Consider the following 27,665-nt stretch of genomic DNA (forward strand, 5'->3'; position numbering starts at 1 on the left):
AGACCCCGGAAGCCACATGGCGAGGCCAAAAAAAAAAAAAAAATTCGTTGTTTATCAGAAATTCAAATTTTAAATGGGTGTCCTATACTTTTATCTGCTAAATCTGGTAACTTTATTAATATGACTACTAGAAAATTTTAAATTACAAATGTAGCTACTTATTCTATTGGGACAGTGAAGCTTTAGAATCACCTAGTTGCTTTTTTGAATTACCCTTCAACTCTTAACTCTGTGCAGAAATAACTAACCTGAGGGGGAACATTTAATCCTAGGCTGGGATCGTCAATAATCTCGAAGTTAAAATTTTACATTTGTTTGAAGTTAAAGGACAACAAAAGGGCTTGTTACAGACCAAAATATGAAAAGGGCATTTGGATTAGAATTAAGTCCTTGCTCACAGGCTCTCCATTAGGGTAGTTAACGGTTCCGGTTTCAAGATAATCCTGGTCACTCTTACAAAAATGGGCGGTGTCAAGTGCAGTAAACTAGCAACGAGGCCTTGAGGCAGTCACAGTGCCCCTTTTGGCTTCGGTAAGGGGGGGGCGGTGCAGTATTTTTAATACCTGAGCCTAGCTTCCGGCTCGCCCGGGCTCCGCGCTGGGCCAGCGAGCTCGGCCTCAAACGCCGCCGAGGTTACGAGTCTCGCGGCCTTCCTCAGCCCAGCCAGGGCTCCTTCGGATGTAAACTCAAGGATGGGCCCACCAAGGCCCACCGAGGCCGACTCCACCTGGGAGCAGAGACCTGGCCCGAGCCCCAGGTGCCCGCGGCGGCCCGGGCCCGCCCACCGTCGTCACGCGCGGCCCAGCTCCGCCCCCGTCCGCGCCGCACCACCAGCGGCCTGGGCGGGCTTGAAGGCTCAGGCCCAGAGCCCGCCCCGGCTTTGCGCCCTATGTAAGGCCGGTCGCTTCGGCGGGGCTGCAGCGGCGGCGGCGGGAGCTTGCGAGCCTGTTCAGTTGACGGGCCGTTCCCTAGTCCGACTCTCACTCGGTCGCGCAGTGGGGCCCGCCGCGCACGCGCACGCCGCGCCCCGCCCCCGCGCGCCGCCGCGTCCTCCGACCCCCGGCCGCGCGCCGCTCGGGCAGCTGAGTACGGCATGCGGGACTACGACGAAGTGACCGCCTTCCTGGGCGAGTGGGGCCCTTTCCAGCGCCTCATCTTCTTCCTGCTCAGCGCCAGCATCATCCCCAACGGCTTCAACGGCCTGTCGTCCGTGTTCCTGACGGCGACCCCGGAGCACCACTGTCGGGTGCCGGACACAGCGAACCTGAGCAGCGTGTGGCGCAACCACAGTCTCCCGCTGCAGCTGCAGGACGGCCGCGAGGTGCCTCACAGCTGCCGCCGCTACCGGCTCGCGACGATCGTCAACTTCTCGGCGCTCGGGCTGGAGCCGGGGCGCGACGTGGACCTGGAGCAGCTGGAGCAGGAGGGCTGCCTGGATGGCTGGGAGTTCAACCAGGACATCTTCCTGTCCACCATCGTGACCGAGGTGGGTACCAGATCCGCGTCCGGGGCCTGGGACCGGGGAGTAGGCAGGACCTTAACAGTCTTTAAGGTCGTGCACTCCACCCGCCAAGGTGCGCGCTGGATGCTGTCAATCCCTCTCCGCGACTCACTACACACTGGCGATGGTCATCGTCCAGCCAGGTGGCTCCGGAGAACTTTTCGTGGTGACTTCCAGAGAGATCATGGACATAGCAGCACGGGTGTCAGGCTGGCCGCCCATCCTGTTAGCTATCTTGGAGAGGAAGCCAAGAAGGCCCTGGCGACTCCTTGTAGATACTTTAAGATTCTGAGTAGTCAGAGACTTTAGATGGGGGAGGGAGTGCTGAGGACCAGAGCTAGAGCTTGGGCCAAGGAGCTGTCACCATTTTTCCTCCAGCCTTTTGGCATCTATTCAGAGAGCGGGGAAATGCCCCTCTACTTTCTCAAACTTTTTAAGTTAAAGGAAGCATGGCTATAAAACTGTCCCTTGCTCCTTTTTCCAGTTACTCCTTCCCCACCCACCTCCACCCCCAAATGACTGTCTGGTCATTCCCCGTAAAGAATTGCTTACCTTTTGCTCAGGGTTAGTTACTAGACTTTTAGGATTCATGCATCTGAAGATCCATTCAGGGTGACTTGTTGACCTGGAATGTTTTAGGGTATTCTAAGGAAATGTCATTAGCCAGATTTAGTTAAAGCATACAACCTTAGTTCATAGGAAGCAGGGGGAAAACCTTTCTCATGCCCCAGCCCCTTGGATTTTCCTTTTGGGTGGCCTTGTCTGTCCCCTGGTGACCTTGCAGTCATTAAAGCTGGATGTATGATGTGATGTTTATTGATGCATGGGGATGCGCTTTGCATCATACTCCGACACTGGCACTCTAACTCCCTGTAGTCTCAGCAGAACTGAGCAAGCAGGACATTGAAAAGAGCACTCCTTGATAGGCTCCAGGGTGCCCGGGTTCACTGAGTGTCAGGATCAGGGGTTCAAGGATTAGGGAAGGCTTCTTGGAGGAGGAGGCTTCTCAGTGAGTCTGGGGTATATAGCTCAGCAGATGCAAAGTCTGGAACAGCAAGAAACAACCTGGCAGGAGGGCAGAGTTCACAGAGAAGAGGCTGAAGGGAAGGGTGCACAGGTCCTGGTATGGCGTCAAACCCCGCTTGAGCCTCAAAGGGGCTTACAAGGGTTCTGGAGACCCTGTGTATGTTGCTTCTGGGGGTTGTCACCCTTCAAGGGAGTCTTGAGTGCTGCCCCAACAGACGTATGTGTGTGTGTGTTGTTTTTTGTATGTTTGGACATTTGATGTCCCCAGCATCTGTGCCTCCTTACTCCACATGTATGTAGTAGGAGTAAGAGAAGAGCCCCACTGGGATCTCTGAGCAAGTGACATCATTCCAGTGTCCTCAGGCATTGTTACTTGAGAAAGGAGGTACTGATTGGAGGTAGCTGACTGTGATTTGTGGTTGAAGAGTGCATGGAGTATTAAAACTTCCAGTCATCACAAATCCTTGGTCCTAGCCTCACAAGTGAGTCTGTCACCCTCCTGGGAGCCAGTGAGCATTGTGAAAGTAGAGGCTGTCCCTCAGATTGCAGGCAGAGAACACGGAGGGGAAGCCACACTCCATGACTCAGAAGTCCCTGCAAATTCTGCTTCTGGCTGCCTGTGGAAGGAAAAGGCAGTGAAGTCAGAAGTAGCTCATGGCATTTCTTAGGATTTTTCCCTAACCCCTGTGGTCCCCAACTTACTTTAGTCATTTGCTCTTTCTTTGCTGCCCCCATCATGCCTTCGGCTGAGAGTGGTGATAGCACTGATGAGCTCCCAAAGGCCGACTGTTCTAGAAGGGTCCTTGAGCTATGTTGCTGCCAATGTTGACAGCTATGTTGCTGTCAGCCTTTACCCTTATATATTTAGCCTATTTCTTTAGCTGTCTTAACAGTTTGTAAGAGCTATGTGCCCTTTCACCTACTTTCAGGTTGTCAGTCTTTGCAGGGAGGCAAGATTAATATATTACTTAGCCCTTTGTTTGAGGATGCTGGAATGCCAGACTTGAAGTTCAAGGCCGCTTGTTCTCTTCTCGTGAACAGTCACTGTTGGAAGCTGTTGCATTAACATTCTGAGAGCTCCATTTTTCTAAGGCCCATTTTCTTTCAACCTGGACCTGGCCTGCTGACCGTTGCAGCTAGTCCTGTGCCTGCTAAATGTCTCCAAGACTGCCCTTTGCCCCACATCATAGAGGTGTTTGTAAGTACACTGGTATTGAATTCCTATTCATGTTTTTCAGCAGAAAATGAAAACCTCAGGTCTCCTGTTTGATTTTTTTTCTTTGTTGGGGTTAACGTGTGCACATGTAGTACTAAACTTTGTGGTAGACTTAACATCTCTGTATCTCCTGCAAGTCCTAACATTGATGCTGGATACAGATTGGGTACTCAGGAAAATTTTTATTGAATGGATTAATGAATAATTTTGAAATCTTCTCTAAAGTGTGAGAACTGAAGAAGAAAAGGACAAGTTTAACTTATAGAAGGGAAACTTAGGGGTGGTTGAAAGGCACTGAGTGGAATATTTTAAAGTAAATGTAATCCCCCACTCCACAAACTGGGGCTTGCCCCTGCGTGGATCTGTAACAAGGCATTGGGACTGGAAGAAAGAAGGGGACACTATTTTTGAGGTGAGAAAGGTGGTTCTCCCATGTTTCAGGACTAGTTTGGTGGTCCATGTGCTTCTAGGCTAGCCCCTTCAAGTCACCCCTGGAGTGCTGGGGAATCAGCCACCCCACTGTGCAGTGCTGCTCCAATACCTGAGTGTTTCTTGGCCCAGGACTGCCTCCTTCTGGGGGAACCTGGGTGATTTCTCAGGCTGCCTGGGTCTGAGACACCTGCTTTTTGGTGTCTCCATAGCACAGCCTGTGGCCGGAAAGGTTCCTTTAGAAACTTCTAACTCTTCTGGCACCCATGAGGTGGGGTCTCTTCAGCCAAAACCCAGCAGTCCTCTGCGTCCCCTTGCTCCTTGCCAGTCTCTGCTTCCCAGAAGCCCCCTGCCCTGGCCCTTTGCAACATTTTTACTCCCTGTTGTCCTGGAGAACCTCTTTTTCTGGACCAGCTTTTCCATCAGCCTTATGTGCGTGTAGTCTTGGAAAACAGGAGAGCCCCCACTGTTATCTCCACGTCCACCTGAAGAAAAAGCCACATCGACCTGGGAGGCAGGCCCCGGGCTGACTCTGGGGTGGGGAGACCAAAAAGACCTGGAGACTGTGCCTCACTGGTATGCCTTTGCTGACTTCCCTCACTCTAGGAAAGCGCAGACCCTTTTCCCTGCCTTTGCAGCTCATGGCAAGCCACTTGCTGGGTCCCTGAAGGACCCTGTGCATGTGCAGTCACAACAGACCCATCTGGCCATGAGTGGTCAGATTGATAGTCTCTCTAGCTAGCTGAGAACCGACATCCTGGGTCAAAGTTCTGACAGTTGTCACAGAGAAGGTGTGAGGGAGAAAGGAAAATAATCTGTTCTAGAGAATGAAGCTCAGGGTTCATCTGGGCTTTGGGCAGCCAAGCCCAAGGACTACACCCAAGGGATAATATGGTTCGGAAGGTTGACTGTCCTTTTATTCATCTATTCACTCACTCACCTAGGTACCAAATAGCTACTGAGCCTCTCCTCTGCAGGGCATTGCCAGGCTTTGTAGAGGATATGGTAGCAAATTCTTTTTCTTCTTCTCCTTGCCCTGACAGCCTTGGGGCAAGGATTCACCATTAATTGCAGCAGGAGGCAGGATGAAATGTGTGTAGAATACATGGCATTCAGTAACAGGTAGTGCTTACCAGTGTGTTTGACTGTTGATGCGGTCAGCCTAGGTACATCTCTGGGAAGAACTTCTGCCCTGTGGGCACAAGCCCTATCTCTTTTTTCTTCCAGCCAACTCACAGGTAAGGACATTTAGTCCCAGGGAACTACATCATCTCTCTACTTCCCATAACTGAGAAGTAGCACCAATTACATACTGCGTACAAGAGACACAATTTCTCTTTCTTCTTAAAAATTTTAACAGCTTTATTGAGGTATAAATGACATAAAACAAACTGTACATAACTAAAGTATATAGTTGGAAAAGCTCTGAGATATAGATATAGATATAGATATACACACATACACATATATATCCATGAAGACAACACCACTAGAAAGGCACATTTCTGACCAGGAAGGGTGGCAAGTCTAGGCTCCTTGCAAGGGTTACCCCCAGATGTTTTCAGTTTGCACCTGCTTTCATAGCTAACCCAGCTGAGGGGTAAGGATACTAGACTCATGACCTAAATCTTAAACCTACGCATTTAGTTCTAAGGTTGATCCCCGTTATCATCAGCCAGTACAGCCCATCCTTCCTACCAAGTGGCAGCATCAGTGAGCTGGTCTGTAGCTGCTTTAGTCGCAGCTGCCAAGCCAGGAGCTCAGTATAGAAATACTGCATTCCTCTATAAACACAACAAGACCGGGGTATGTAGCCTGGACTCTATGGGCTTCTCATCCGCCCCCCGCCCCCCGCCCACTTAAGGAGGAGTCAGGCCAAGTCCAAGAGCCCACTGCAGTCCATCTGGTGGTTGACAGGTAAGTGGATGTGTTGGCTGGGTGGGACCTAGCCCGTGCCTGCCCTTCTGTTCATTTTTTGAGACCTGTTACCTTTCCTGACCCTACTCACAGGCCCCTTGTGTCCAGGAGGAAAGAAGTGTTAACCCATGCTTGCTTTTGGAGGACCCAAATCCAGGCTGTGAGAATTGTTGAGAAATGTCAGTAGTGGATAGAGAGCCCAGATACCTCAAGTAGTTGCACACTTGCCCAGAATAGGGACAGGCTGGACCAAGTGGTGGTGGTGAGGCTGCAGGAGCCGGAGAGATGCTCTGGGGACCTATTCCAAGATGAGCACTACAGTCACCTTGTCTCCTGCAGAGCATAGTCTGACCTGGTTCCGGGTGACACCTGGCCTTGCCAGTCCAGAAGCCCCTAGAAGCCTATATTAGGAGACCTGGCATGGGGAGGGGGTGGGGTTCCACCCCAGAACTCACTGCAGAAGCCCCTGTGGGTTTCTAGTCTAGCGCAGCCATATCAGTCCCCAACCCTCATGAGAGACCTATTGAGAAGCAGCTACTGACTCTATTCATTTTTTTAATCTCTGTCACTACAAAAGTAGCACGTGCTAGGTGGGAATAGATCACATCATATTCAAGAGCAGCAATAGGCATAGTCTGGTCCTGAAGCTCTGCCTAACACTCCCAGAGGCCAGCACCCCATCACCAAGTCCCTCAGCTCTGACTCCCCTGCTTCTCCCATCCTGACTTCAGCAGCCCTGTCTGGATGGGGGCTGCCCTAGGGGCACTCACCCTCCTAGAAGGGAGATGGTATCTGGGTGCTGGCACGGCTGAGGCTGCAGAGGTGGGAAGGCTGCCATAGCCTGAGTGACTGGGCCTTGGTGCTCCTTGCTTGTCTTCTGCTAGTCTGGGCTTCTTCTAGATTTAGGAGTTGGTAACCCCCAACTCTTCCCTGGAGTGGGGATCACCACCCCATTCTCAGTCCATCCAACGTGCATGCTTGTTCCAGAGTGGAGAGCCAGCTATGCGGCCCTTATCATCAGCTGCAGGGGTTCTTTGTGTCCACCCTAAGGGCTGCCCTCCGACCCGCTCTGAGGTGCCTGGAGGCACTGTGCATACACTGCCCAGCAGGGCCGAAAAGCAGACTTGCTTTTCCCTCTGACCCTGGCCTGGAAGAGATGCTTTATTCTTGGAAGCCGCACACTTCCTGGGAGCCAGAAGGCTCCATGGAGGGCAGGCCTGCAGCCTGGCGCCAGGCAAGCAAGGGTCTAAATTCCCTAGAAGGCGGCCTTCTTGGTTACTACTGAGCACCATCTCTCTGTTCTGGGAAACATTTTTCTGGGAACCACCAAGCTTCCTATTTTGGTTTTTCTTCCTTCTTTTGGCCCTTGTTAGGCTGCAACAACCTAATGTCTGAGTGTTCAGGTGCTTCCCCATGCCCATAGACCTCTTTCTGTGCTAACTAGAGATGAAACTCTACACTGGGTACTGGAAACCTCAAGCACTGTAGCCTGTTCCCCCCCAACCCCCATCACTGTTTCACAAATAGGGAAATTGAGGCACAGTGAGGGGAAAAATCTTGTCTGAGGTTGGGTAACTAGTTAACAGTAGAGTAGAAGTTAAAACCCAGCTTCTTGACTCCCAGCTCAGAGCTCTTGGCTGTAATTGGGTCTAGTGTTGGCACAGCATCAGGGATCCCAGCTCTAAATGTCAGCAGAAGGACCCAGGGGTCACTGGCCCAGAGTTGGGGCCTGAGCAGAGCTGAAGGAACAGATCCAGATGGTGCATACCAGGCCCTCTGGCCTCAGTCCCTCACTGGAAGCCTTGACCCTTAGAGCTGCAGAGCCCTGCTCCAGAACCACTCCTATGCCACCCCTGCCAATGACCTGAACCCCACTGAAAGGGTTCCCTGCCCCACCCACAGCCCCAGCCTCAGCCCAGGTCCTTAGAAGCGACCGTGAAAGGCCTCGCCTCCTCCTGGGTTGGCACATGGGCAGAGTACTTGCTCCCAGCCTGTCTCCCCGTCTCATATTGGTAGCAAAACAATGAGGCTAAGAGCTGTGAAAAACAGGATGGTCAGTCTCCCTGTGAGGGGAAACCTCTCTTTGCCTTGCTGCCTGATGAGCCATTGCCTGCCTCAGTGAGCTCACACACCCTTGCGGTAATGTAAACAGAGCATGCAGGGATGCAGGATGTTCTGATTTCATTTTCCAAGAAGCCTTACATTTAAAACATTTTTAAAAAGAAATGAGTGATACATCCCTTTGCTCCTCTTTCAGTGGAACCTGGTGTGTGAGGACGACTGGAAGGCCCCGCTCACGGTCTCCTTGTTTTTCGGGGGTGTGCTGGTGGGCTCCTTCATTTCGGGGCAGCTCTCAGACAGGTAAGGTGGGTGTCTACTCCTGCAGCTGCAGGGCACCTCAGCACAGAGCAAGGTAGTGTTCTCTCAGCCTAGGGCTGTGTGTTTTAAAAAGGCGAAGGCACATCTATAGTATAGACTCCATACCAGGTAAAGAGAGCCAGCAACCTCCTCTCACTAATGCTTGCTGAGCGAAACAACCTCAGCCGAGTGTATACATGATCCAGTTGACCAGGAAATATGCCACAATTTACTTCTGCACTGCCTGGCCGGCCTTCCCTAGGTGAGCGTAACTCTTTGGCGTCTTCAAGCTTAGGAGAGGGAGACACCACACACACGCATGTCAGCTGTGTTGTAGATCTTAGGGCATTCCATAGATGGCTACCTCTGTGTTCCCAAAACCATTACTCTTTCCTCAAGGTGAGAGGTCTCACTAGCAAATGGCAGTGTGATGGGCAGAACTCTTATGTCCACAGGGCTGATTCCCTTTATCTAACAGGCTTGTGGTTATGGCATTTCTCAGCAATCAGGAAGTGTGCTGTTTTGACCCATAAGCAGGTTATTTGTGTAATTCCAAAGCTCTTAACTCAAAGTCCATGGCTTAGGGAGTTCATCTCCTCTGGAAATCCCATACAAAATTTTAGTGGATGTGAGCATTTTTCTGGGGAAACAGTTCCATAGTTTCCATGGTGTTCTCAGAGGGGTTTATTATATTGTGTCTTGTTACCCCAGAGCTTCAGGGTCTGTGAGCAAAGCCCATGGCAAGAAGAGCAGCCTTCAGCAAGGTCCTTGGCCACACTGGGTCACCCAGTGGAGAGGAGTCCCAGCATCCTCCCAGCAGGGGGAGTCTCTAATAGAGAAGTTCAGGGTGAGAATGTCATCCTGCCTTAAGAATACAGCCATTTAAAAAAAAAAAAAAAAAAAGAATACAGCCATTTTATCCTGCAGCACACATGCAGAGTGATGTTTTGGCATGCTTGCATCTATGGATTAATGTTGTTACCTGAGAAGTCTTTCCTCATAAGAAATATGTGCATTTCTCACTAGATTTGTCTTTTCCAGAGTGTCATCTAGGGATTTTTAAAAGGGACAAATTCCTACAGTCACCAGTGAGCATTAAAGAGTTAAGTAGGCTGTGACCACTGACTGATGATTCTAGATGAGCCTGAGACACTTATCCCTTTAGGGAAAAAGCCTTTGCTTCCCCAGACCCTTAACTTAGCAGCAAGCATCAGCTGATTACTTATATTTATTTAATAAACACAAAGCATCTAATATGTGCCATTCACTCTTATGAGCACTGTATACCAAGTAAAAAAAAAACAACAAATAATTTAATCTTCATAACCCTATGATGTAGGAAGCATTATTCTTCTCAGTTTATAGATGGGAAAAATGAAGCCCAGAGGAATTAAATGTCTTGCCCAGAGTCACACAGCTGGCAAGTGGCAGAGCTAGGATTCGGGCCCAGAGTCCTGATCCTCTGTTTCGTGTGGACTGCTGTTCTAGGTGCCTGCTCTTCTAGAACTTGCCTTCTAGCAAGGCAGAATGTATTAAACAAAGAATTGAGGGAAGTACTTGTTATCCTTTGTGGTGGTAAGTGATACAGGGGAGAAGTACAGGGTGCTCAGAGAGGGTCTGACAGAGGAGACCTGAGATGGTGAAGCACTGAAGCATGTGCTGGGGGTTGAAAGATGAGTAGAAATTAGCTAGCTAAAGGGGTGAAGAGAGGGAAGAGTGTTCTGGGCAAGAGAGCCAAGAGTACTTAAGCCTAGACTCAAGAAAAGGCATAGCATACTTTAGGAACTGGAAGAAAGTGTTGGCAGGGGATGGGTGTGTGTGTGGAGAGTGGTATAGAGACAAAGCAGCGAGGCAGGATGAGGCCCAAGCAGAAGAGCAGGCCAGGCTTAGCAGATGACAGTTAGGAGTCTGGGCTTTCATCACAGAGCAGTGGGGAGCTTTTGAGAGTGTGACATCATCAGATTTGCATTTTTACAAAGTTGTTCGATAGCTTTGTGTAGAAAGGATTGAAAGGAAGCAAGGAGGATTGTGGAAAGACCAATTAAGAGGTTATCACAATCATTTATGCAGGAAATGAAGGTGGCTTGGACTAGGCTGAGGGCGATAGACATGGGGAGGAGTGGTAGGAGGTAAAACCAACAGGACTTGGCTATGAGTTGGACATGGGAAGTGAGGGGAGGGAGACTTCTGGCCTGCACAGCCGCGTAAATGATGATACCCTTCTCTAAGACAAAGCACTCTGGAAGGGGACCATGTTTGTAGGAGAAGATGTTGAGTTCAATTTGAACATACTGAATTTGGGGTAACTATGAGACTTAGGGGTCTAATAGGAGGAATGGCGTATGGAGTTGGATGTATGGATAGGGTGCTCCATGAGAGGTTTGGGCTGGAGAAACACGTTCGGGAATTGTCAGTTGCTAGAACCCTCATCAAAGCCCCGAAAGAGGATGAGATTGCCTGGGAACAGTATAGCGTGAGAGGAGGGCGTGCCTGGACAGAGCTTAGAGGCCCTCCCAGAGGGGTAGTGGGAATTCCCCTCTCACGGGGTTGGGTGGCAGCTGAGACTCAGAGGAATTACCTTGATGTGAAAGACTAGGAGGAGGTACCCCAGTTACGGAGTTGAAGCTCAGTGCATTTTTCTGGTCAGCTGTGTCATGGGGTAGGGAGATCTTTGTGGGCTGGCCTCAGAGCCACGTAACACCATGATTACCTGAGGAAAGTGTTTAAGTTCCCAAAGATCTGCTCCTGAGGAAACAGTAGAAACAAAGTTGGTGTGTATGTTGAGGACCACCTTAGTCTTCAGAAGGGCTAGTACAGGGTTTCTCAAACCTTTAAAAAAATTTTTGCGAGCACACTTCGTCTTTTAAATAGGATCATTTAAGTTCAGTAAATGAAATAGCTAAAAATGTGGCTGTTCTGGCTGCAGCACCTACCTTCAGCTCCCTACACCACCCCTCAAGCTTGTCTGCACCCCCTTGGAAGGCCCAGGGCTCTGTGGGATGGACAGTTTACTCCTAAGTGAGCCAATTCAAAAACCTAAGCCGAACAGATTACCTAACGGCAGTGGGTTCATGCCCTCCAGAGTTGTCTAGAATATCAACTTTTTATATAGGACTCCTTTCTGGAATATGAATAAGCCAAAAAGTCAAAAGCAATTAAAATAATCCTGGGCTGTCAAAGCATTTTATCTGACGTCACTGAGTTACCTCTATGTGCAGAAATAGAAGGGAGGCACAACTCTGGGAAGAAGTAGCTGATATTTCCTATTTTTGTAGGCATGTGTGTGTTTGACCTTTTGTTGACAGACTTTAAAAGTGAGCATTTCTTACAAATTAAAACTACAACGAGGTACCACCTCCCAACGGACAGAATGGCCATCTTATAAAGTCTACAAATAACAAGTGCTGGAGAGGGTGTGGAGAAAAGGGAACCCTCCTACGCTGTTGGTGGGAATGTAAGTTGGTGCAGCCACTATGGAAAACAGCATGGAGGTTCCTGAGAAAACTAAAAATAGAGTTACCATATGATCCAGCAATCCCACTCCTGTGCATATACTCGGACAAAACTATAATTCAAAAAGATACGTGCACCCCTATGTTCATAGCAGCACTATTCACAGTAGCCAAGACATGGAAACAGCCTAAATATCCATCGACAGATGAATGGATAAAGATGTGGCACGTATATACAATGGAATACTACTCAGCCATAAAAAAGAACGAAACAATGCCATTTGCAGCAACATGGGTATAACTAGAGATTATCATACAAAGTGAATTAAGTCAGAAAGAGAAAGACAAAAACCATATGATATCACTTATATGTGGAATCTAAAATATGGCACAAATGAACCTATCTAAGAAACAGACTCACAGACATAGAGAACAGACTTGTGGTTGCCAAGGGGGAGTAGGGGAGGGAGAGAGATAGACTGGGAGTTTGGGGTAATAGATGCAAACTATTACATTTAGAATGGATAAACAACAAGGTCCTACTATATAGCACAGGGAACTATATCCAATCTCCTGGGATAAACCATAATGGAAAAGAATATAAAAAAAGAATGTCTATATGTGTATAACCAACTCACTTTGCTATACAGCAGAAATTAGCACAACATTGTAAATCAACTATACTTCAATTTTTAAAAATAGAGAAAAAAATGTTAGTGGCTATCAGAGAATGCAGCTGATTTTTATTTTCTTCTTTGTGCTTTTCTATATTTTACAAATGTACAATTTATGCATAAATATCAAAGAATAAAAATAGACAAATATTTCTTAAAAAAAAAAGTGAGTGTTTCTGGCCCCAACCCTGGATTGCCAAGGACTGTTGCAGTGTAAGGGCTCCCTGAGTCTTCCTCTTCCCTACTATCCAGGGAGCCCTTGGGAAGGGAAAGCAGGGTAGGAAGGGCCCTCCCCTTGGTTGGCGTGCAGGGCACTGTTGTTACAGGACAACGCAGGGGAGCCTCCTTTTAGGTCAGGGTTGCTCAACTTCAGCACTGTTGACATTTTGAGCCAGAGACTGCTTTGTTGTGGGGGCCTATCCTGGGCATTTTCAGATGTTTAGAACATCTCTGGCCTCTATCTACTAGATGCCAATATCATCAAAAACAAAACCCTGTTGTACTGGGAAGAAGCAGCAAACTCTTTACCGTGGCTGAAGGTCTTGTGCAGTCTGGCTCCTGCCACCCTCTACTGAACAGCTGCCCTTCATGTTCAGCATGCCCCTCTAGCCACAGTTGCGTGTGCTCTCCTCACAGTCACAGTGAAGAATTCCCGGCCCCTCCCCACCCCACCCGTGCCGTGGCCTTCCTTGACCACGCAGGTGGCCTCCTCAGGGTCCCCAGTTTACATTACCCTGGTTCCTTGTTCCTATCAGAAATTGGTAAATAAAAGATGACATCATATGATTAATATTGGCCTCCCCCACTGTACTGTGAATATCGTTGAAAGCTTGGTCCCTCTCCCCTACTCCCCCTTGTCAACAACTTCTTTTCCTTTGGGTCTGATCTCAGTGCCCCATAATCAGGGAGACCTTCCCTGAATGACCACGTCCCCAGCCCCTACCTCCAGTCCAGGATAGGTTCCTCTGTTGTGTCCCTTGTGGGCCAGGATGCTGATCCTTCAGTGCTCTTGTTCCAGTGTGTAATTGTACATTCAGCAGTGTCAGTGTTCGATTAAAATATGGTTACTGTCTGTCTCACCAACTGTAGACTATAAGCTCCTTGAGGGCAGGATCAGTGTCTTTTTTTAATTCAAATACATCTGTAGTGACTAGTATATAATAGATGCTCAAATAAATATTCATTGAATGAAAATGAGTGTCTGCTAGCCCTGGGCAGACTCAAGCTGAATCTGCTAGGTTGAATGAACTAGGTTGACTTGTTCCTCCTTGTTGTGTCACTGTCTTTAAAAGCAAACAAATCCCAAAAAACCAGCATTTTTTAAAATTTTAAAATGAACACAGGTACAGAAACCACACAGAACAAATGAGGCTTAATGAATTATTCCAGGGAAATAACCATATAAATACCACCAAGTCAAGAAATAGAACTTTGCTGGCCACCCAGAAGCCCCGTTCATCTGTCCCATCCCAAAGACAACAGCTTCCCTCACCTGTAAGTAAACACTAGCCTGACTTTTATAATAATCACTTCCTTGTGGGTTTTTTGTAGTTTTATCGACCAAATGTACATCCTTAAACACAAGTTTAGTCTTGCCCACTTAAAAATTTTTATATGTCTTTTAGTCTACTTTAACCTATGGATTCTCCATCCTTTTCTTTGCCTGGGCTGTTCTACCTGTAGAATTTCCCAGTTTGAATTTTGCTAACTGTATGCTTATGGTACAATTGAGCATATTCCTCTTTTCCCTGCATTTCTTGCAAATTGCAGCTGGATCTAGAGACTTCATCAGATTCAGATTCAGCCCCTTTGTAAAGACTATAGGAGTCATGCAATGTTCAAGTGTCTCTTTTTGTGATGTTAGCAGTCATTGAAACACAATGCCCATATCTCTTCATTCATTGGGGGTTGTAAAATGATGATGTTCTAGTTTTATCACTTTGGTTTCATTTAATAGTTGGAATACTTTTATGAAATGATACTTTCCCTCATCTGTTATTGGTAACTGTTCACCATAGTTTACATAGAAAAGTCAGGACAAATGCTTCCCCCTTTATTTACCAGTTTTCATTTATAATGAATTGTTTCTCCATCATCCTCCAAAGTAAACCAGCTCTTTTAAAAAAAATAATAAATGATGAATGTATGAATTTAAGTATAATGAATGTGTGTCAATCCTTTGTAATCACTGTCTTAATTCTGGCACTGCCTTTTGGGCAACCCTGGTGCCCAGGCTGCACATTGGTCCTGGCGGGTGGGGAGCGGAGTAACAGCATAGGGACTGAGAGGCCAGGATTGCGCCTGCACCAGCTGCCCTGGCAGCAGTGTCCGCGACCCCTCCCTGAAATGACTCTGGGGAAAGCCCCTCTTGGTGGGGCCCATTCCTGCTGCCTTCTCCCAGCTGGTTTTCTATCACTCTCCTTTCCCTCCCAGGTTTGGTCGGAAGAATGTGCTGTTTGCGACAATGGGCATGCAGACTGGCTTCAGCTTCCTGCAGATCTTCTCGAAGAACTTTGAGATGTTTGCCATGCTGTTTTTCCTTGTAGGCATGGGCCAGATCTCCAACTACGTGGCAGCATTTGTCCTGGGTATGGCCATCAATTTGGAGTCGAGTACTTGATCCTGTGTTTCACCATCATCCCACCACCCGCTTTCTGGAGACAGCTGTGATGTCCCTCCAAGGGAAGTGGCCTCTGGCAACACCGACCAGGGATTCTTGATGAATCCAATTAGTAGTCAGGGAAACTGAGTCCGCCAAGTGCCCAGCCTTGTGTCCCCTGCAGCCCAATAGCCTGACTGCTGATTTCCAGTTCTTTTCTGGCCCCCGAGGTGTGGCACCTTGGTCTTACTAGTACTTGATGGCCATTTTGCTGGAATTCACCTAAGATCTTAAAAATAGGGCTTGCCTCTGCCCAGGGCTGGGGTAGCTAAGGAAACAGGGAGGCATGACATGAGGAGCAAGGGCCATGATTGGCAGGCTTACCAAGGAAGAAAACTGCCTCTTCTGCAAAACATAGTGGCCAGTGAAATCGACTGGCAAGAATGAATTGATAGGAGTGGGCTTTAGTCACATGACCTTCAGGGTTTTAATTGAGTCCACACTGCAGGGCTTTGGCCTGCTCTCACTGAAAAGTTGCCAGTCTCACTGTTAGAGGCATCTAACTCTAGCTTATAGGTCTTTGGGTTTCTTGGGTTGATTGTTAAAAGGATTATTTGTTTCTCTTCACAGTTGATAAAATATTTTTCCTTAAAGCGTAATAGTCAGCATGTGTGGCCTTAATAGTGACTTCCCCTTTAATGAATCTCCTTCCTCAGTGAGGATTAAATTTTGAGGCCTCACGTGGCATCTTTAGCATAGGGCTTCAGGAAGTGATGGCAGTTTCATGAGAGAACTGTCGCTGTGAGGCCACAAGGAGGCACCCCCAGCACGTGGTCAGAATCCCATTGCTCCCTAGGGCTTGGAAGCTTCAAGATAATTCTGCCTGCTTTCTTATCTGTATGTTGAAAATTACACACAAGAAGATTAATAAGGAAATAACCGGAATTAAAATACTAACATGACTCCTCCCTTGTTTTGAACAGGAACAGAAATTCTTGGCAAGTCAGTTCGTATTATATTCTCTACGTTAGGCGTGTGTATATTTTATGCATTTGGCTACATGCTGCTGCCGCTGTTTGCTTACTTCATCAGAGACTGGCGGATGCTTCTGCTGGCGCTGACGGTGCCGGGGGTGCTGTGCTTCCCGCTGTGGTGGTGAGTGTGGCCCTGTGCCCGGTGGTGCCCACCAGCAGGATATCTTCTATCTGGCCTTCACTAGGGGGCAGCAGCAACCCACAAATCCCCATCTGGGCTCACAGAGACAGAAAATCTGAAGTCTTTATAAGGTGTTTCAGAATGTTTTTCCATACTCAGAAAAGCCAAAAACAAAACAGCCCCAAGACATCAACAGACTTGTTCTCAGCCCTGTGCTGGGTTGATTGGAGTGTAAGCAGAGGAAAGAGCAGTAGCTGTGAGATGGTGGAGTTTAGCATAAGCTCCAGGAAGCTATCAGACTGCAGGACAAGACAGCCTAGGCCCTGGCTCTGGTTGTATGTTGCCGCACCCTCGTGCCAGAGGCACCGGGAGAAGAGGGAGCACGTTGTGAGAGTCCTCAGGGTAGCTGGATGGAGGAAGCCAGGCTCCATCTGAGCCTCCAAGATAGAGGTTGGACAGGCAGAGAGGAGACCATTCCATACTGAGAGAGAGAACACAGCCGAGGGGCTGAGGCGAGAATCGCCCCTTGCAGGTGGGGATGGTGCGATCACTGGTCCACCTGGATGTGAGAGCATTGCAGAGCATAGTGGGAGAAGATACAGAGCAGAGATGGTACAGATGAGTCCTAGTTATGACCTAAGGGCAGGGGCTACCTCGTGAGGTAGAAAATAAGATCCATAAAGTCTCAAAACACCTAAGTGCCTTATAGAGAGTCAATTGGATGAATCAAGATGGGGCGGGGGGAGAGTGAGGAAAAACTAGAGGCTATAAGAGGCCAGTGCAAAAGCTGCTGTGGATGCCAGGCACAAGCAAGGGAGTACGGGAAGGTAAGGGTCTGGGCTGGGCTCAGCCCATGACAGAAGCCAAGCTTCAGGAGCCCATTTTGCGCCTGTCTACTTAGTGTCCAGCAGGTGGCACCAACACTCTTCAGAAATGAAGGTGGCCAGCCAGGGGAGGAATCCCATCATGGTGTGTTGGCCCCTCTAAATTTTGTGTACTCCAGTGAAATCAGAAGCTCACACTTACTGGCTCTAGTTTGGTGCATCTCTTAGCTTCTGGTTTGGAAACACCAAACATCCCTCAAACCTAGCTCTAGTTCTGAAACCCCCTTTCCTACCTCCACTTATGCTCCACCTGGTCTGTGGGACGGGAAGGCCTCAGTGAGATTGCTCCTTGTACTTCCAGGTTCATCCCTGAGTCCCCCCGATGGCTCATCTCTCAAGGCCGATTTAAAGAGGCAGAGGTGATCATCCGCAGGGCTGCCAAAATCAATGGGATCGTTGCACCTTCAACCATCTTTGACTCAAGTGAGGTGAGCACCATGCAGGAGCATGCAGGAGCATGGGAGGGCCTCGGTGACCATGATTTTAGGGTAGGACCACACAGCCCTGAAGCCCTCCCTTCACACGGGAGCCCAACTCTCCCCCTGCCCAAGCCCCAGCTGCCCCCAAGGCAGGTCCTGTTAAAATTCAGAAGTTGAGAAGGTGCCAACTGCGTAAACTCCTTCACCTTCCTGTAGAGTTTAGGTTTTCATACTTTATATAATTATTTTCTAAGTGATCATACAGTTGAACCATTACTTTTAATAATAAAAACTCTTTATGAGTTAATAGGTCTTTCATGAAATTGGCATTTTGGGAAATCATTGTTTCTTATACCTTAGGTTGTTTCTCATCTTAAAAAATAATACAAGTACCTAAAGTATGAAGCAAAAATAGATTTAGAGTTAGAAATGTCCTGTCTCCTTCCGCCCACCAACGGGGAGTTGTTGAGTATTGTCTTGGAGCCAGGTCCTTTTTGATATCCGCCCTCCCCCTACCCCACCCCTCTCTGGAAACCCTGTTCTCACGCGCCATGAGTAATTTCCTGGCTCTGCCTGATTCCTGGGTCTTGCTTCTCCTTCCTGTTCCCTCTCTTTCCACCTCCTCTGCAGCAAGCGGTTTTCCTCAGTTTCATGCCTCTGAGAAGAGGTTAGAAATTGTCCTTGCTGGCTGATGGGGTTCTGGAGTGTGTCCCTGCTCTGACAGGAAGACAAGGTCCTGGCTGTGAGAACAGCCACCAGCAGTCTTACCGCAGTGCTCAAAGGCATGCAGATGCAGGCTTGGGGCTTGGGAAAGAGAGACCGGTTATTATAGGCAGCAAAGAAGCTGCTGGCCACTGACAGCCCTGCCGGCCTCACGGTTAAGAGGTGGCCCAGCACCAAATCCCACTCAGCACATCCTAGGAAGGACTCTGGTGCACAAAGTTCAGGGAGGGGTAGGTGGCAGGGAGGGCTTTTAAGTGAGGTGGCCTCGGTAGCTTTGCAGAGGTCAGTCTGGATGAAACCGTAAGTCCCACTGGCATCTTTGTGGAAATGAGGCTATTCCAGGGGATCTATTAAGTCAAAAGTTGACCTTTTGTTGAACTGCTAACTCGGGAAAAACAAACTCCAAAGCTGGGTTTGCTTAAGAAAGCAACATCAGTGTGTTTAGATGTGTGGTTTATTAATGTCCTTGGCTGTGCCAGATTTCATAGGAAGTTACTCAGAGTGAAGCTGAGGTCAATTTTCCTGTTTTTCTATCTGAAACTTTTTTCCTTGGAAGTAGACCAGTAACTACATGGTATGAGGACTGAAAACATTAATTCTTTTAAAATATAATATCAATAAACTACACAGCCAGTTTCTCTCTCTGACCCAGAGGGCCGGGAGCCAGCCTTGGAAAGGAATGCTCAGAGGCCTCCCTGGAATGTGGCCATTGACGGGGCTGAAGGTTTTGCCGGGAGGGGGCAGTCAGCTTGGGCCTCCTTGGCTGCATCGCACCAAGGGCTGGTCACTTACTTTTCCTCCTCATTCTTGTTCACTAATTTGTTATCCACAAGGCCCGGTGAAGCCTTCTGCAGCCCAAGACATAGTCACTATACTTACCCTTCTTTTCAAGCAAGAAACATAAAACACTCCCCAACTCGGAGACGCAGAAAGCTAAGATGCCAGGGTATGTTCTTGGGTCTCTGAGTCTCCAACCTTCTCTCCATCCCGTACCCTTGTCATGTTGTTCCTGCAGCTACAAGACCTAAGCTCCAAGAAACAGCAGTCTCACAGCATTCTGGATCTGCTCCGAACCTGGAATATCCGGATGGTCACCATCATGTCCATAATTCTGTGGTGCGTAAGTGAGACATACCTAAGGCCTCCAGACAAAGCTTCTGGCAGTGGCTGTCAGGCCTCGCATTTGCAGACATGTCTCAGATCAGAATTGAAAGCCTGTGTCATCAGAAAGTGGCAGGGATGTGCCTTGCAATAAAAGAAGTGGGCATGTCCCAGTTCTTAACGGAATCTCAGAAGAGGAGAACGAAAACTGTTGTGGGGGCTTTTGGGGGAAGGTATGGGATCTTTGGGGATCCCTCCGGGTCATAAGGCAAATCGCTGTTCACATTGGGTCCCTAGTTTAGTTGTTCCTGTTGCCTGTGCATCAGACAGTGACTGAGGCCTTTAAGAAGTTCTAAGCGAAGACACCATGTCCTTTCAGTTATAGAGGCCGCTAAGTATGTTCTAGAAATGTGGAAGCAGGACATCCTCCTTCTGGGATGTTTGGAGACTGTCCTGGAGGCAGAGCCATGGCCTACACGTCCTCGTCAGGTTCCTTCTAACGAGGTGTTTCACCAAGCGTGTCAGGGAGAGATCTGTGATTTACCAGAGAGAAGGAACACATCCGAGTGCCTGGATAGCATTTGCTTAGTGGCCAGACCCTTGGGATTACAAGTGACTACCTGAGCCTGTGGGGGAGGAAGGCAGACTTCATCTCAGACTCCTTATTGCTGGAGTCAACAAGCCTTGGCAGCCAGCCACCCATTTCCAAGGAATGGCACGGAATCCCTTAGGGCAGTGCACCACCCCTGAGTCAGCCTCAAACAAAACCAGCTTTCAGCCTGCACCACAGACCTGCCAGCCTGCGATGAGTCACCCTTCTGTGGTTCACCCAGGCACCCCTCCTGCTCTGGATTTCCCAGGGACTCCTGTACATGCCCTTTTCCCTGATTGTACCAGCTGTGGTTTCAACCTGCAGATGTGTTAAAAACAGTCTGATTCATACTGGTCTGGTTTGCCAAAGAGTGTTGACGATCAGTAGAGAGAATGCCTACTGGGGACAGGGTCTAGGCCAGGGGCAGCGGGGGGCATACCGATGGCCCACTGGGAGCTCCCTCTCCTCCCCACGAGTCCGGTGGGGTTGGGGTCACCTGCTTCTGACCAGCCTCTTCCTGGCTGGTCGCCCCAGAGGGTCCGCCAGGGATCTTTCTCTAAATGTTTGACCTAATGATTGTTCCTTATTTTATCTCATCAGTCTTATCACACCCCACTTGCTATCTGCCTCCTTACTCGTACCTTAGCTCCTTCTGCAATTGTTGGATTTGGGAGGTTCAGAGAGTAGGGAAGTAGGCTTTTGTGAGTGCTTTAGCTTAGGATTTTTAAAGCCGAAAGGCAGGTTGGAGTTTTTTTGGTTTTTTATTTTTATTTTCCAACAAAGTGAATCTATCTGAATTATATGTCTTTTTGCTGGAACACTTTGTTTAGAAAGCTCTGAAAGTGCTCTGACCCAGAAGGTACCCTGGTCTCGGGGGAAGTTATCTTTCTTTCTAAGAAGTAAGACTCAGGGTTAAATCTGCTGTCTTCCTGGTAAGGATAGTTTTGAATTTCCTGCAATAATTGTATTTTAAAAGTTATCCACATTGGGAGGCACGTGGATGCCACTTCTCCAGCTTTTTTCTGCATTCTGTTTCAGGATGACCATATCAGTGGGCTATTTTGGGCTTTCCCTTGACACTCCTAACTTGCATGGGGATGTCTATTTGAACTCTTTCCTTTCGGCTGTGGTTGAAGTCCCAGCATATGTGTTGGCCTGGCTGCTCCTGCAGCACCTGCCCCGACGCTATTCCATGGCCACCGCCCTCTTCCTGGGTGGCAGCGTTCTTCTCTTCGTGCAGCTGGTGCCCCGAGGTAGGTATCATACATGTCTGCAGTCTGGGATATCCATTGAGTCACTCAGTCTCTACCAGACTGTCTCGGCCAATTAATAAAGAGAATAAAATTATGCCATTACAGCTCGCCTGCATATCTGTGTTCTCAGCCAGCAAATCAAGAGAAAGTATCTCCTGGGACCAGTCATCATGGCCTGGGTTTTGGGGGAGGAGGGAGAGTAACCATGTGGGGCTGGCGGTTGATTGTACTCTCTACCCAAGTTAATGTGTGTGTGTTTTTTTGCAGAGTGAGGGGGAGGAAAGAGGGCCATCCCCATGTCTTTTTAACCTGGCCCCATCTTAGTCATTTATTCATTCAATAAGTAGCTGCGGAGTGTTTACTGTGGGGGAGGCACTGTGCTTGGGGCTGACGGTGCAGAAGTAAGAGTCGGGCAGAGCCCCAGGCCCTCCTGGCGCTCAGACTCCAGTTGAGAAGACAGACAACAAACAAGTAAATAAAATGCTTGTTATAGTACAGACTGTGTTACCTTTAATAATGACACTGAAGGACAATGGAGAGCTAGTTTATATAGAGTGGTCACAGACATTGGCCCTAAAGAGGGGAAAGTTGAGCAGAAACAGATGAAATGATGGAGAAACCCATGAGAAAGTCTAGGAGCAGAACATTTCAGGCCGAAAAAGAGCAAAGGCCAAGACCCTGAGGAGGCAATGAGCCTGCCACGCTTGGTAAGAGATGACGAGAGGGAAAAGGGCGGAGCCAGGCCACAGCGTGGCTCTCACAGGCCAGTAGCAGGAGTTTATTTGTAAAACCATCTTGGTATCCCACAGAAGGGTGGGAGGCAGCCCTCTTTGAAAATTCATGAAACGGTTTATGGATCCTCATGTCCATCATGGTACCGAGAGTTGTCATGGGTTTGGGGACCTCTGGTAATCATTTGTGGGCCCCTGAGGCTGGCAACACTGCACAGGAAGAGCCCCCGCTGCAGCATGGCTGGGAGCCCAGGAATGTATGTGGAGGTTCACACCAGAGCTCAGGGAGACCCACAGGCCATTCACAGCATCTCCTCATTGGCACAGTGAGCAGGAGAGATCCGAGGATCATTCCTGAGGGTCTGCTGGTCTGTGAAGTGTTGCATAGAGTGAAAGCATGAAGTGAGTTATAACTGAACTTCCCATTCATCCACAAATCCTTAGTTAATTCCACAGTGCCTGCAGCATGAGGTTCTGGGGTGCCAGCTGCCCCCTCTGACAGACATGTCTTTAATGACTTTTGGACTGGAGAGCAGGTGTCTCTGGGTTATTGAGGGGCTCACTCTGGTGGTCTTTAGGCTGAGGAGAAGAGCATGTCCTCACACAGCTGCAGGTCCCAGCCTCCTCTCAGTAATCAACTTGGAAGGACATAAGCCCCTTATCCCACAATAGGAAGTTATAGAAACTTTCCTCCCACACCCTTCCCAGGGAGAAAGTATGTCTGTTTCAGGCAAAAAACTAGGAGCAGTGTGCCTTGGGTTGGTGCCTTCTCCTACTTTCTTCCCTTTGCTCCTCAGACTTGTATTATTTGGCTACCATCCTGGTGATGGTGGGTAAGTTTGGAGTCACTGCTGCCTTCTCCATGGTCTACGTGTACACAGCCGAGCTGTACCCCACAGTGGTCAGGAACATGGGCATGGGAGTCAGCTCCACAGCGTCCCGCCTGGGCAGCATTCTGTCTCCCTACTTCATTTACCTTGGTAAGTCCCATGGGTCGAGCGCACATGGGAGAGATGGGGTGGAAGCACTGATGGGCTTTAATGTGACCTGGGGATGGCTTGTTAACAGGAAAGCAAGCACACTCAGCAAATGGGATCCATCCAATACTGGATCTATGCCTGGAGAAGGTTCCTGTCTGGGTGCAGTGTGGTGGAAGCGCTCATGTGGAAAACAACCTATAGACAGCTAGAAATTGACAAGAGTGGAGGGTTTTTGTATCTGTTTTAGCCTTCCCAGGCCTTCCATCAGAGAACGTAATTCCCTTGTCCTAAGAAATTGCAGTGTCATTTAGGGAACCAGCGTACTAATTGGAGAAATTTCTTCTTGGAATCATAGTTTACCAGGAACAGGAAGGGAAAGATGTCTATTCTAGAGGTCTGATGAACTGAGAATTTCTGTAACTTGAAGCACTTAACACAGCAGTTTTACACTGTGCAAAGATCTGCCTCATACCATTTTATGTAATAGGGCCCCAGTTTTATCTCAGAATTATTTCCTCATGGCAGCTGCTGTCCCCCTGCACATGCCTAGCTGGCACATCTCTGGGGACGGGTGGCACCCACCTTGTGAGTACTCAGAGTGCTTTGTGAACATGCTACATAGATCCAACAAGCAGAAACACCTTCTGATCTGGCCTGAAGACAAATCGAGTGGGCTGTGACACATCTGGAGAGGAGGAGGAGTTATTCCTATCCCTGGACACGTACCTTGAGTTCCTTGGAAACCCAGCATTAGGAAATAGGGTGTTTTGTGTTTTTTTTAATTAATTAATTAATTTTTGGCTGCGTTGGGTTTTTTTAATTAATTAGTTGATTAATTTATTTATTTTTGGCTAGAAAATAGGAATAGAGGGACTTCCCTGGTGGTCCATGGGTTAAGACTTCCCTGGTGGTCCAGTGCTCCCAGTGCAGGGGGCACAGGTTTGATCCCTGGTCCGGGAACTAAGATCCCGCATGTCGCACAGCACGGCCAATAAAAAGGAAATAGGAATAGAAATGGCCCAGCCCCATCCTCCCAGGCTGCACCCATCCCCTGCACCGAGGTGCTGCTGCTCTGTGCCAGCTCTGGGTTCTGTGACCTGCCTAGGTGCCAGATTCCAATATGGCAGCTCAGACTGGGAGATGCTGAGGCCGAGAAGGCAGGTGATCTCTGTTAGAGTCCTGGGGACACAAAGGGAGGGAGAGAGACCATGTCTAACTGCACTCCCGGCTTGGGGCTCTGTCTGCCACAGGTGCCTACGACCGCTTCCTGCCCTACATTCTCATGGGGAGTCTGACCATCCTGACAGCCATCCTCACCTTGTTCCTCCCAGAGAGCTTCGGCACCCCACTCCCAGACACCATTGACCAGATGCTAAGGGTCAAAGGGTAAGGGGGCCTCCTTCTTCACAAAGTTAATGCACTGGGTCTGGGCCTGGCAGAGAGTTCCGCACGAACTCAGAAACGCCATGGACTAGTTTAGCCATAATAGGATCAGACATGGCCAGGTACTTACAGCCTGTTCTCTCTGGCCGGACCCAGACCACCGAGTCACCATTAACATCTCAACAGCAATAGCAACTCTGGGATAGTACAGAGACAAGAAGAAACCTTTCAGAATCTGCTGTATGATATTTTCCCTTTAGTGAGATAACCTCAGCTCTGGGGGGTTTTTTGTTTGTTTTGAGACTGGTAGACATTTTTTTAAGATTTGTTACTAACATTTGTTTGGCTTGTTCTCATAGAATAAAATACAGGCAAACTCCAAGCCACACAAAGATGTTAAAAGATGGTGAAGAAAGCCCCACAGTCCTTAAAAACACAGGCTTCTAACACAACCTCCAGTGAGAAAGTAAAGAGGAAAGACCGTCTTGTCAGAAGTGACTTGTGCAGACACTGAGTCCTTCAGTGGCAAAGGTCTTTGCTGTTCATTCTGTGGATGCTGTGTCTGCCTTGCTCATGAATGGATACCCAGACTCAGCTGCATATGGTCCTAGAGCACCACCTTCCCTCCAGGGACACCATGGCTACTGACAGACAACTTTGGGTAAATCCTAACTATTACAGTGATGGACTTGGCACTTCCTAAGAAGTTAACTACTCACTAGAACCAGTAGGATTTGGAAGAATATGAGAGGCATTTGCTAAATTTACATTTTAATTTCAGAATGCCTGAAAAGGCCCCTGATAGAACTGGGGGTCTAGTTCTCCACCTCCTCATCCTGCCAAAAAATCCTTTCCCTGTTTCCCACTAATGGTGCACTTTAGAGGAAAAGAAATAATTTCACAGGGAGTCTGATTTCTCATACTTTCTCAGTTACAAAGGATATTAAATGGGATTGTTGCTTCCCCAGGGCAGGAGAGCACAAGTCTGGGGAAACCTAGAGGTATTTCATATGGAGAGGACTCAGCAGATACAGAACAGAGACAAGTGCATTGACTTATGAGCTCTTGGACCACTCAGAGTGACTACTGGGTAGACTTGTTTACATCTGATCAAAGCACTGGGCTTGTGCAGGCCCATAAGAGATTCGTCACTGAATCTATTGTTGTTTTCCACTGCTATGTGAATCAAGTCTCCTAGCTACTATGGTTTCTGATGTATGGTTTGAAGGAAGTATATCAATGAGAAAGAGAGATGAGCAAACTTGTCTCTTCTCCCAAAACTATAATATGGATTTTGATTGTGTTTTGTTTGTTGTTTGTTATTATGTCTTTTTTTCTCCTTAAGTTATTTGCACTTCAGAATAGACTTAGGAAAGGCTGGTTCCTTAGCCTCCTGGTTTGTGTCCTTTATTTGTTTGTTTCAACCCAGAATCACTCTGGCAATGGTCCACAGTTGCCACTTATGCAAGGCCTCACCAGCCTTAGCTACTAGCACTTCTTTGGGTGCCAAAAATGACATCATTGTGTGTGTTCCTTTCATGAAACTTAATCATGGAAAAAAATTACAAAGAAGAAAATTAAGTCGTGTTCATGGTCTTTCAGAGTTGCTCACTTCAGTGGTGTAACATTGGGAGATATTTTGTGTTCAGTGTAAAATTGTCTTCTCTTTTCTGATTTTGCTACCATGGTACTTCTAAAGCATATGCTTCACCTGGTTAAAAAAAAAAGTATTTTTGTGAAAGCTACTGAAGTGCCTTGGGAAATGACGATGTTTTAATAAATAAAATGATTTTTTAAAATAATAACAACTGCCCACAACTTTTATTTCCACAATTTGGTGAGCCATGCTACACCATCACATCACTTTTCTCTATATCAGCTTGGGCTAATTCTAGCAGTGGTTTATGATTAGTCTCTAAAGCTAAAATTTAATCCCCATGTACTAGAGACCTTCACTCTATTGACTATGGATTGAGGCAGCATTCTTGCACAAGTGTCTTAGCCTGTGTTCCTCAGAAAGCAGAGCCTGAGGCCAGTGCTTCTGTGCAGTTAGGTAATTTATTTGGGAATAAGATTCCAAGGAGCAGAAGTAAAGGATAGGGGGAGGAAACAGGGAAGGAGGGAGACCCAATACAAGGATGCATTATCAGGATGGCCAGCACCAAGGGCACTGTTCCATCCAGCCAGGATTTCTCAGGAGCCTTATGAAATGTATCTCAAAACCATCTGCACTATGATGAAAGGGGAAAGCATTTACATATTGGCCTTCATTCCCCATTCGTCAAAGGCAGCCCCACAGGTGTCAGCTCCCACATTTCCAGGTTGCACATGGATGAATCCCAAACAGGTTGTGTCCCCTGGATAGAAAGCAAGAAGTAATGCATTGCAGGCCTGAGGTGAAGCACTGTCAGGCTGCACTTCAGTGAATCCGGTCAGAGTGTGTGAACTGGTTGCTGCAACAGTGACTTGGAGTAAGCGGTGGGGCTGAGGGGACTGGGGATTGGACGTGGTGCACAAGATATAGATGATGTGTCACAGGGAGATCTGAGCTAGAATGTGTAGAGACATGGGTAAAAAGCTCCAGGATTGGCTAGATAACTCAAAAAACGTGTAGCATAACAAAACGAGCAGCATCAAACTCAGGTGGGGAGGGAAGGAAGCTTGGTTTCTATAACAGTGTTAACTTCTCTACTCTCCTCACACCCAGTTCTGTGCAGGGTTCCTGATTAACTGACATCACAGTGCCTCCAGAATATAATTACTGTCCTTCCTGCTCTTTCTCCTGTTGCACAAATGAGAAGTTCTGAGTTTTCTCTCTTATTCTCAATGTCACTGATCAGTCATTTGTGACCTTCTGGGCGGAAAAATCATAATTACCTGAATGCTTCAATCTCTTCCAGTGGCAGGGCAATAGCCCAAGTCCCTCCTCCTGGGCTGAACCAAGTATCTGAAAAATCCGAGGCCTCTGTGCAGGTCTGCTGGACTCTTGTGTGACTTGTTTCCATCAGTCATGATTTTGGGAAACTGACCCGATTATCCTGCCCAGGGATCTCCTCTCAAGGAACCCATAGGGATGTTTGGTGCGTGGTAAGGTGCTGAGTTAATGCCCATAAGAATTAGAAACCAGGATACCCATAGAAATGCAAAGGACAAAGCAAAGGCAGTGGAGGAACAATTCAGATTTTAAAAATAATAAAAAGTCATCTACCACAGATCAAAGTGCAAACAGGAGTGTACCCCATAATCTTTTCCTATTCTTGGCAACTAGTTCC

At 48.0% G+C, this 27,665-nt stretch overlaps 1 protein-coding gene across 6 annotated transcripts; it reads left to right on the forward strand.

Moving 5' to 3' along the window:
* The first annotated feature begins 931 nt into the window (after positions 1–931).
* Positions 932–26,192, forward strand: LOC102984399 (organic cation/carnitine transporter 2). 6 transcript variants are annotated; one of them, XM_028493224.2, is made up of 11 exons: positions 1,033–1,486; positions 8,347–8,450; positions 15,007–15,161; positions 16,156–16,174; positions 16,265–16,327; positions 17,513–17,639; positions 19,369–19,469; positions 21,085–21,299; positions 22,828–23,010; positions 24,261–24,396; positions 24,753–26,192. In XM_028493224.2, exons 1-11 carry the CDS (start codon positions 1,094–1,096, stop codon positions 24,838–24,840), a joined length of 1,584 nt encoding a protein of 527 aa, XP_028349025.1. In that variant the 5' UTR covers positions 1,033–1,093; the 3' UTR covers positions 24,841–26,192. The 6 variants fall into 6 exon arrangements, 5 of the variants coding, with proteins under 5 accessions (XP_007110775.2, XP_028349025.1, XP_028349026.1 ...); XM_007110713.4 differs by having other exon boundaries at positions 932–1,486; positions 16,156–16,327; XM_028493225.2 differs by lacking the exon at positions 16,265–16,327.
* Positions 26,193–27,665: the final 1,473 nt, after the last annotated feature.

The sequence above is a fragment of the Physeter macrocephalus genome, chromosome 8, assembly GCF_002837175.3.
Source record: "Physeter macrocephalus isolate SW-GA chromosome 8, ASM283717v5, whole genome shotgun sequence".
Taxonomy (NCBI): domain Eukaryota; kingdom Metazoa; phylum Chordata; class Mammalia; order Artiodactyla; family Physeteridae; genus Physeter; species Physeter macrocephalus.

Bases quoted from the DNA above. Each gene is read 5' to 3' on its own strand.
- LOC102984399 (XM_007110713.4), top strand. From the start codon at position 1,094: ATGCGGGACTACGACGAAGTGACCGCCTTCCTGGGCGAGTGGGGCCCT. The intron at 1,487-8,346 runs GTGGGTACCAGA...CTCCTCTTTCAG, and splicing joins TGTCCACCATCGTGACCGAG to TGGAACCTGGTGTGTGAGGA. The intron at 8,451-15,006 runs GTAAGGTGGGTG...TTTCCCTCCCAG, and splicing joins TCGGGGCAGCTCTCAGACAG to GTTTGGTCGGAAGAATGTGC.